The 9,595-nt window shown below is 67.0% G+C and overlaps 2 protein-coding genes across 5 annotated transcripts; one reads left to right on the forward strand and one right to left on the reverse strand.

The window, feature by feature from the left end:
- The first annotated feature begins 151 nt into the window (after positions 1-151).
- ARFRP1 (ADP ribosylation factor related protein 1) lies at positions 152-6,131 on the forward strand. Of its 4 annotated transcripts, none has more exons than XM_032878773.1 (8): positions 152-280; positions 922-1,020; positions 1,215-1,293; positions 1,477-1,559; positions 4,770-4,851; positions 5,061-5,131; positions 5,716-5,816; positions 5,890-6,131. In XM_032878773.1, exons 2-8 carry the CDS (start codon positions 928-930, stop codon positions 5,975-5,977), a joined length of 597 nt encoding a protein of 198 aa, XP_032734664.1. In that variant the 5' UTR covers positions 152-280; positions 922-927; the 3' UTR covers positions 5,978-6,131. The 4 variants fall into 4 exon arrangements, with proteins under 4 accessions (XP_032734664.1, XP_032734665.1, XP_032734663.1 ...); XM_032878772.1 differs by having other exon boundaries at positions 153-280; positions 1,215-1,302; XM_032878774.1 differs by lacking the exons at positions 5,716-5,816; positions 5,890-6,131 and adding an exon at positions 5,580-5,642 and having other exon boundaries at positions 1,215-1,302.
- A 1,664-nt stretch (positions 6,132-7,795) lies between these two features.
- On the reverse strand, positions 7,796-9,480 carry TNFRSF6B (TNF receptor superfamily member 6b). Its single transcript, XM_032878703.1, is given in 4 exon segments — positions 7,796-8,110; positions 8,351-8,554; positions 8,657-9,170; positions 9,400-9,480. Coding segments are annotated over 4 exon segments (1,083 nt in total). The 3' UTR covers positions 7,796-7,826.
- Positions 9,481-9,595: the final 115 nt, after the last annotated feature.

Consider the following 9,595-nt stretch of genomic DNA (forward strand, 5'->3'; position numbering starts at 1 on the left):
GCTGCCGCCATAGAGACCCCACCGGCCTCACCGGCTAGAGCGGCCGGCGCGCCAGCTTCCGCCCTCGCAGCCCACCGGCGCTTCCTCCCGAGCGCCGCCGCCGCCGGAAGTGCCGCGCGCGGGGAGCGCCGGGATGCGACGCGCGGGGAGCGCCGGGACGGTTCCGCCCTCCGCGGGCGCCAGCCTGCGTCCCGTCGGGCTGCGCGCGAGGTCAGCGCGCGGTCAGCGGAGGTCGGCGGGATCAGGAGCGCGGCGGCTCCGTGGCCCGGACGGGCGCGAGGTAGGCCGCGGGGCTAGTCGCCTCCTCCCGGACGGGTGGGGCCCGCAGGCGCGGCGGGGACTCGCAGACGGGGCTCCGCCGTGAGACTCGGTGTCCGGCTGGGCGTCGGCGGTCGGGCTAGGGGCCCAGGCCACCTCCCACCGCGGCCGGTCCGCGCCCCCTGCCGGGCGCCCGGCCTCTGGGCCGCCGCCCCTCCAGCCCCCCGCAGCCCGGCTTCTGAAAGCCGCCGGGGGTTCCCGCTGGGAGTCTGCGGGGCACCTGCTGGGGCCGGGGCGGGCGGGTGGGGGGCGGCCCGGTGGGGGCGCAGCCGAGCCCGGGGAAACCTGACGTCTGGGCCGGGACGGGGACCGGGACCTGTTCCGCCTCCGGGAAGCTGGGTCCGCGGGGAGGGGCGGGGGTGGAGTGGGAGCGACGGCCGGGAGCCGGGCGGGGGCGGCCCGGGGCGGGGGGGGGAGTTCCGGGCGCGGGGGGAGGAGATCAGGGGGCGTCCCGGGAGAGGAGTTTGGCGGCTGGGATGGGGGGCGAGTTCGGGGACGGGGATGGGGGTCACCGGGGGAGGAGCTCGGGGGCGGGGATGGGGGTCCCCGGGGTCAGCGCGAAGCCGGCCCGGCACCCGGCCCACGGCCCGTGTCTCCGCGCAGGGCAGGATGTACACGCTGCTGTCGGGCCTGTACAAGTACATGTTCCAGAAGGACGAGTACTGCATCCTGATCCTGGGCCTGGACAATGCCGGCAAGACGGTTGGTGCTTGATCGCGCCACCACTCCTCCGAGGGCCTTGGGGATCCGCACAGAATCCGAACCCCGCGGAAGGCCACGAGCCAGTGTCCCCACAAGTTGCTGTAGGGGAGACCCAGGGAGGGATGTTTGGAGGTTTGGCAACTAGATTTGGAAGGATCCAGCCCTTATCTATGTGGGTTTGACTCTCTTTTCAGACGTTCTTGGAACAGTCGAAAACCCGTTTTAACAAGAACTACAAGGGGATGAGTCTGTCCAAAATCACGACCACCGTGGGTCTGAACAGTAAGGGGGTCCCTTAGGGTGTGGGTTGTGGGGCCGATCCCTGAGGCTGATGGTCAGCAGTTCCCACGGGCCCCACGGTCGGGGAGCCCCGGAGTGGCTCCTCCCTCTTCTGGGGCCTGGAGGTGACACACTGGAGACCAGGGCCCCGGCCTCAGCGTCCTCCTCTCTCCCCAGTCGGCACTGTGGACGTGGCAAAGGCGCGCCTCATGTTTTGGGACTTAGGGGGCCAGGAAGAGCTGCAGTCTCTGTGGGACAAGGTAAGACACTCACCACACAGCGTCCCCAGCCACGTGCTGCCTGTCCCTTGGGGCATTTTTCTCCAGGTGACACCCCCTCCATCGCTCCTCCTGTTCCTGGGAAGGCCACAGAGGCCCCTTGTTTCTTCCCCATGAGCAGCTTTGTCGCCCGCTTTGTTCTTGAGGCTGCCCCCCGGTTCGGTTTCAGCTCCCGTGTCCTTCCCCTAAGAGCGAGGACACGCTGGGTCCCTTTGGACCTAGAGATTTTGCTGGCAGTCACCCGGGGACAAGACACACAGCGGCTGAGGAGCGGATGTGGGGAAGGAGCCGTGCCTGCAGGGCGCTTAGCGTCACCACCGGGGCCGAGTGTCCTTTGCTGGGCTCCTCCTCTCTCTTCTGCCTTAGGACCTGTCCTCTGTGGCGGCCTCTGCCCCATCAGGAGAGGGTGTCCTCGGAGGCCCATAGCCGCTGCCTCCCCCCCTGACGTAGTTTTGGGGCATTTCTGGGACCCCCCCAGTGTGATGCTTTTCTCCCACACGCTGTGGTCACGTCAGCTCGGCCGGTGCTGGGCCCTGTGATCCGGCTGTGCGCTGGACGGACGTAGCCCCTGCCTTGGGCAGCCCCATCCTGGTGGATTGGCGCACCCAGCACCGGGGGCACAGGTGTGCCTGCCCCACGCTGGCGGGACTGGTGCACGCGTCCCGGTGCAGGGGTGCAGGCGGGCTCACCCGGCACTTAGTGGTTGTCAGTGTGCGTAGAGCTGAGCGCCCAGGTCCTCGGTCTTGCTGTGACTGTGGCAGCTGGGACCCCGTCACCTCCTCCCAGTCTTCTCTGAAGTGACGTCTTCTGCTCGGGCTTCCTCTGGTGGCGAGAAGGCCCCCAGCAGACTCTCTGGCCATTTAAGCTGGACCGAGGCAGAGCGAGGCTGGGGCCTGCTCCTCTGAACTGAGAAAGACTCGTTGTGGGGAGCGGAATGGGACCTGACGCTCTGTCCCAGACCGGGGTCTCCGGAGCAGATGCTGAGAATGGAGTGGGGGGTGTGGGGGGCGTGCTGAGGAGCAGCTCCTGGGAGCGGAGCTGGGAGAACGTGGACGGGCCAGGGCAAGGGTCAGCTCAGGTGGCTCCTAGCGGGGAGCCCTGGGGAGCACGGCTCCTCCCAGCTGCATCCCATTAGGCCAGGCTGAGCAGGACTCCTGCCACCTGGTGGGGCACCACGGTGGGCTGCCCTGGGCAGCTGTGATTTGGGGAGGGGGCTCTTGGTTCAAGTAGGTTCTGCAGGAGGCAACAGGTTCGTGCCCTGGGCGCACTGCCCGCCGCTTGCACCCACAGCTGTGACCCGGCCCTGGCTCCTCCCGGGCTGCTTCCTCAGGCCAGGCTGGAAGAGGGAGACGAGCCTTGCCGATGGCGGCATCCCCCTCCCTGGCTGCTGCCGCTGCCGGTGGCTCCCAAGAGGCCCCTTCTCTGCTTGACTTCTGGGTTCCTCGGGAGCTTCCCGGCCCCTGTGGAGCGTGGAGCGGGCGCCCTGCCTCCCCTGCCAGGCCAGGGTCTCTGCTGGCCCCTGAACCCACGGTGCCTAGTGTGTCCCACAGGCAGCCAGGGTTTGTGTCCCCGCAGGTCTCTCGCTAAACCTTCAGTGAAGGGGTGCCTTGGTGGTGACCATGCCCCCAGCCTTTCAGGGCCCAGAGCTGTGAGGAGGAGCAGCAGAGCCCCCTGTGGGTCACCAGGTTGGATGGGAAATAGAACTCGTGCTGCATCAGGATTCCCAGATGCTGCGGGCTGGGCCCTGGTCCCCCTGCACAGTCTGGCGCCAGGACGCTGGTTGGGCTCGTCGTTTCGTCCCAGGCAGACGACTGGCCAACCTTCCTCTGCCCACTGCCTCCGGGCAGGCTGTGTGCTGCTGCGCGTGGGTCTGTCCACGTACCAGCCTCGGGCCACACCTCCCCACACAGATGAGACAGGGGGACTGCCGTGCTGCCACAGGGAGCACTTCTGGCCTCTGTTCCTCCAGGCCACGTCTGAAAGATCAGCATGTGGCCACGGGTGAGGGTGCCCTCAGGGTGTCTTGGGGTCGAGGCAGCTTGCTGTGCTCTTGGTCCTGCCCAGGCTCAGCCCCGGATGTCCAGCTCCGGTTGCTCTGACGGGTGCCAGGCCGTCATGTGATGCCCGTCTGCCTGGCCGGGATGCGCTGCAGGGCTTGTGAGGTGATCCTTGCCCCAGCCTTGCTGCTGGCTTCGTGCAGTGGCCCTTCCCACCCGGACACCTCTGCTGTCGGGTCGGCCAGCCCCCCATCGCCCCACCGCTTGCTGCCCAGAGCCCCTGCAGGCCCCCGCCACTGGGCACAAGTCACCGTGTGTGTGACTTGGGGCCTGCAGATCCTGGGTGGCCGCCTGTGCCGGGCGGCAAGCGCAGGTGGGAAAGCCTGTCTCACGTCGGCAGGCCCCGGTTACACCCTGAGAACTTCCCCGAGTTCTGGGCTTGGTGCGCCATTGCGTTGTGTGCGACGTGTGGGTGCCTCCGGCTTCCGGGCGCTCGTGACCGCGGGGCAGCGGTGCTGCTGTTGCTGTGAAGTGCCTGCTTCCGGTTTTCTTTCTGATTGGGGCAGGTGCTGGGCTCACCATGGGCACAGCTGTGCCCCCGTGTCCCACACTCCATACCCCTCACATGCCCCACTTGGTGCATCTCTCCGGTTTTGTCTGCACAGAACTCTTCCCCAGGCCTTGGGCTCTGGTCCCGCTGCTCTGTGCGTGCCCGGGACTGACCGCTGTCCTGGCCCCAGTGCAGCAGGCAGAGCTCCGTGTTGCTGGCCCTGTCCTTAGCCCTGCTTCTCCCCTTGGTGGCCTTTCTGTAGCTCATTGGTGGTATGGCCACCAGGCTTGTTGTCCACACTGGCACGTGACCTGGCTAGTGCCCTCCCCCTGCTTCCAGACCTGTGTGGGGACCAGCTTGGTTTGGGCTCCAGCTCTCAAGTTCTGTCCTCCTCCTCCAGCCACCGTCAGGCCAGCAGTCATGGGTGCTTTTCAGAAGCAGATGCTGAAGTGGAGTTTGGGGGCACGGCACCCGGGAAGTGGACAGAGGGTTTTGGCCACCCCCTGCCCAAGGTCAGCAGGCCCACACTGAAGGAGTCTAGGGCTGTGTCGCCACTCTGTCCTACCTTTCCACTCCCTGGAAGCTCCCCAGAAGGGCCTTCGAGTGCTGGGGGTGGCCCAGTACCCCCTTTCTTCCCCTCCTCAGTACTATGCGGAGTGTCACGGTGTCATCTATGTCATCGATTCCACGGATGAGGAGAGGCTGTCTGAGTCCAAGCGAGCGTTTGGTGGGTACAACCTGGCTAGGGCTGGAAGGGGGGCGGGGAGCAGGCAGGGCCATTTGGCCCATCGCGTGTGTCTGGAGCTGGCCTTGGCCGGAGGTTGGGTCCACACCAGGCAGGCGGGGCCGTGGCCAGGAGTGAAAGCAGGCACTTGCGGAGAGGTGGGCAGGCCTCTCCATGTGGGTGCTCACCGCCACCTTCCCGCCTAACCTCAGAGAAGATGGTCACAAGTGAGGCACTGGACGGCGTCCCTATACTGGTGCTGGCCAACAAGCAGGACGTTGAGGTGAGCCTCTCATCCCAGCATCCCCACAGTGTGGTCCCCAGAGTCAGTGGGCCCCATCACTGGGGGTTGGGGGACAGGGTGCCTGCCCTGGACACCCCAAGCCACACGTGTCCCGGGTGAGCAGAGCCCTCCCAAGGTGCACGGGGCCTTCTCTCTGCAGGAGGGTGAGCGTGGCCTATCCGTCTGCCCTGGCCTGGCTGCCGGCGCGGTGGGGACATCCTGTCCGGGACGGGATCCCATCCTGACTCCCAGGGTGGGAGTCAGCTCTGACTTTGGCTTGTCTGCAGGACAGCGGCTGCTTTGGGGCCGTCTGGGTGGGGGGCGGGTGCTCTGCGGGGCCTGTTTCTGTAGCTCCTGTGCCTTCAGGTCGGGGGCACTGGAGGTCACTTACATCTGCCCCTCGTGTCCTGTGGACCGCCCGTGCCACCTGCTCCTTCCTCTCTCCCAGGCCACTTGTTGCAGGAGCCCTCTAGGCAGAGAAGCCCTGAGCCCAGCCCCTTGCCACTAAGACCAGTCCTGCCCCTGGGCCAGGGCGTTCCCTGCCTGCCCGGGACCCCACCCCTCACTGCTTCCCCTTCTCCCAGACTTGCCTCTCTATCCCCGACATCAAGACTGCGTTCAGCGACTGCAGCTCCAAGATCGGCAGGCGCGACTGCCTGACCCAGGCCTGCTCGGCTCTCACAGGGTGAGTGGGGGGCCCTCGCACCGGGGGCTGTGGGCCCTGAGCGGCCCCCCCCTCATGCCTGCTGTCTCCACAGCAAAGGGGTGCGTGAGGGCATCGAGTGGATGGTGAAGTGCGTCGTGCGGAATGTGCACCGGCCGCCGCGGCAGAGGGACATCACGTAGGTGTGGCTGTTGGCCACCGGTGCCCACGACTCCTCCCTGAGTGCCCGCAGAGCGCTCCTGCGGGCTCCCCGCCGCCCGTCTTGGGGGTCGGGTTTGCTTTGCTTTCAGTTCTTCATTTGCTTTGTTTTCTCTTTAAGACAAACTTTTCCCTGTGTCCGTGCAAGTGTAGGTATCCGGAGGCTTTTGCCGAGGGATCAGGGCAGCAGGACCCCCACATGACCCCTGCCGGGACTGTGTGCCCCAGCAGCCCCACCTGCTTTTCCCAGGGGTCCAGTCTGGAAACGGGCTTTCTCGGAGCTGCTCTGTGTAGCCGCCCCCACAGAGGAGGCTGTTGGGGTCATGACTGTCCTCGGCCTCCGTCCCCTCTGGCCCTGGAGATGGGTTGGGAGCTGGTGTCCTTTTGAGGGAGGGAAACCTGGCCCACTGTGCTAGAGGCCAGCAGAGCCCTGGGTTCTGGGCCCTCAGAACAAGGCACAGGACATCACCTCTTTTGGATCCCCAGCAGGAGGGGAAGGAGTGACTGTCCCCTGTGTGTGTGTGTCTGTCACCAATCTGGGACAGCTAGTTGCCAGTGTGGGGGGTGGAGGAGGGCACAGTGGGGGTGTCGGGAAGGTGGGCTGGGTTCCCATGGAGCCCAGGTTGGTGCTGTGCTGGGCCTTCATTCCCAGCTGGGGTGAGGGGCAGGGTTCCCATTCCGTCTGGGGACAAGCGGTCTCGAAACCCACTTGCAAGCGTGTGCCCGGTAGCCAGGTCTCTGGGTGCGACGGGTCCTCGGGCTGCTGCCTGCGTGGCCCCTGCCAGAGCGGTCCGTTGCTGCTGGCTGGACTGTGTCCAGGAGGATGGCGGTCTGAGTTGTGCTGTCCATTGCCCCTCCAGGAACCCAACCCTGGCCAGGGACTCCCGGCTGGCTGGGCACAGTGACCACAGCACCAGGTTCCCCAGGCTGGAGCTCTGACCAACCTGGGCACTGCCTGCCTGCTTCTATGGGAACGGCTGAGCCAGAGCCGGGGACCTGGTGGCTTCCTGTTGAGGTCTGGTCCCTGGCGGGGACCCTGGGAATGGTTGCTGAGAAAGGCTGAGTCAGGGCTGGGGGTGGGGGGGCGTAGGTGAGGTGACTCGGGCTGGGGGGGCGGGGTGGGGGGCAGGCACAGGGCTCCAGGGCCCATGGGACAGGCTGGGAGTTGCCCAGGTTGCCCCTGGTGCAGTCCAGCCCTTCTCTGAGCCTGCCTGAGGGGAAAAGCCCTGTTTCCCAGAAAAGGTGGTGGGTCGCACCCAGCCTGGAGGAGGTCCTTGGCTGGTTCCCTCCTGGGAAATCCCCTGCGTCCTGGGACTGGATGGAGTTGAAGTGGAGGGGTGGGGCGGGTGTCCTAGTGGCCCAGGGCATGGGCTTCTGCTGCCTGGGCCAAGCTGGGTCCTATTCACTGCAAGAGCCCTATACTGGGTGTGCCCTCCCTCCGTACTGTCGCAGACAAGCAGGACCTAGGGGGCCATGGAACGAGCCTTGGAGTCGCCACGGTGCCCACAGCTGGAAGGGACACGCTGGGCTACCTGCTGGCCGTCTCTAACGCTCCCTCCCGCCAAGGGTCTGTTCATTTGGGGTGATCAGCAGCCAGAGGAAGTGCGTGGAGCTTGAGAGTGCTGGGGGGGTTGGCGTCCCCACCAGGCGTGCCCGCTGCACACCGTGGACACACACAGGCTCACACGACGTTGTACAAGCAGCTTCATAAAAATAAACCTTGTTAGTGCAGCAGGAGCCTAGAAGCTCGGCGGAGAGTACTGTGGTGCCTGCTGTGGGGGTGATGCCACACGGCCCCAAAGCTTGGGAGGAGAATAAATAGGGGCAGGGGGCTCAGTGCGCCCAGAAGCGCGTACGGACACTGCGCTCCAGTCCAGGCAGCCTGGCCTCGCGCAGCGCCCGCAGCAGCCGCGCCCCCAGCGCCCCAGGCCGCGCATCCCGGAGCTCCGTGAGCTGCCGCCACAGCCTCCGCTGCAGCTCCGCACGGCCCTCCCTCGGGGCCGCGGGACCCCGGGCCTCTGGGCCCACCAGCGCCTGCCACAGGCGCACGAGCCTCTTGGAGGACAGGTCCTGGAAAGCCACGAAGTCGATGACCGCGCGCTCACACTCTCCAGCTCCTGCGGGGGAGTGGGACACAGCCGTGAGGGGACACGTGCCCGGGGGACACCCAGCAAGGGAAGTCCCTGCCCATGAGTGGGGCCCGGGGGCCCCGGGGTGGGGGGTTGAGCTGCCACAGCACTGCTGTGACCTTGGGAAAGCGGTTTACTCCCTGGGACTCCGTTCCCTCCAGGGTGGGGGAGGGGATCACCAACCCCCCACCCTGTTTCCCTGCCGCCCCCCCCCCCCCCCCCCCCCACCTGGCCCCCCGGGTGCCATGGTGCTAAGCGTGAAGGCCGTGCAGCTGGTGCACAGGGCATCATGGGAGGAGGAGCCTGCCACGTTGAGGACCAGGCCCAGGGCGGTGCAGTTGCGGTGGGGCTGGCACGGCTCTGAGTGGGAGCTGCTGGCCGAGAAGGTGCCGGGGGGACACGGCTGGCACTGCGTGTTTTGGCTGGGGGTTCCTGGGGACGAGAGGAGGAAGGGGTCAGGGGAAACCGGGCTGCTGTCCTCAGTGGCAGCAAACGTTCTGGGCCGCCACCACCCCGTCCAGTCCTGCTGCCCACCGGGGACTGCCACGCCGGTGCCAGGCGGGCAAGGCGCGTGCTCCAGGCAGAAGCCGGCGTGTGCGAAGAATCCGGGACGGCAGCGGCAGGCACGGTTGTGAGTGGCCTGGCAGGGCCGCGCCTCCTCCTCACGCTCCCCACAAATGACGTTGCAGTAGCGGCAGCGCCCCAGGTAGTTCCAGAACTGGGTGTAGTGACGTGGAGGGCACGCGCCGCACATCGTGGGGCTGTCCCGGCGGCACGGCTGCTGCACGAAGGTGCCTGGGGGGCACTGGCTGCACACGAGCCACTCCCGAGTGTCCACGTCCCGCCACGGGTAGGTGAGCTCACCCGCTGCGTGTGCGGCCAGAGCCAGCAGCAGGGTGGGCAGTGCCCACGGCAGGGTCAGGGGCGGCGGGCCCCACCTCTCCAGCGTCCCCATGGCCCTCCCTGGGGCAGCAGCTCAGCCTCCCGCAGCGCCAAGCGGTGGGGACACTGGGACAGCGTGCCCAGGCACCGGCAGCCCCCCCAGCCGCTGCCACCCCACACTCAAGACTGTGCAGTGGTGGCCTATATAGACTGGCCTTGTCACGCCCTTGGGGGAGGGCTCATCACCTCCAAGGGGCCTGCCGTGTCCTGGTTCTCAGCCACGTCACCACCCCCACGGCCCCTCCCTCCCCAGAAAGCCCCCTTTCATCCTCGGCTGGCGCCAGCCTGCTTCAGAACAAAGTCCAGGACCGGGCCTGGGAGGGCACTCCCCACACCGGATCCGCCGGGGAGCCCCAGGCTCTGCTCCCCTCCGGTGTCCTGCATCTGCCCAGCCGGCGGTCCCTCAGCGTGCCCATGCGCCGACAAGGTGGGAGGGGGACCCCACGCAGATGCTCACATCTTCCTTCCCAGCACCCTCAGGCCCCTCGCCAAACCCTGATACAGTGTCAGTGACTTTATTAGGCAGCCGGT

This window comes from Lontra canadensis, unplaced genomic scaffold (assembly GCF_010015895.1).
Source record: "Lontra canadensis isolate GAN:19392208 unplaced genomic scaffold, GSC_riverotter_1.0 scaffold65, whole genome shotgun sequence".
Classification (NCBI taxonomy): Eukaryota; Metazoa; Chordata; class Mammalia; order Carnivora; family Mustelidae; genus Lontra; species Lontra canadensis.

What these genes read in the sequence shown, in the direction of transcription:
- ARFRP1 (XM_032878772.1), top strand. Translation starts at nt 928, where the DNA reads ATGTACACGCTGCTGTCGGGCCTGTACAAGTACATGTTCCAGAAGGAC. An exon ending in TGGACAATGCCGGCAAGACG is followed by an intron (nt 1,021 to 1,214) that starts GTTGGTGCTTGA and finishes CTCTCTTTTCAG; the next exon opens with ACGTTCTTGGAACAGTCGAA. An exon ending in TGAGTCCAAGCGAGCGTTTG is followed by an intron (nt 4,852 to 5,060) that starts GTGGGTACAACC and finishes GCCTAACCTCAG; the next exon opens with AGAAGATGGTCACAAGTGAG.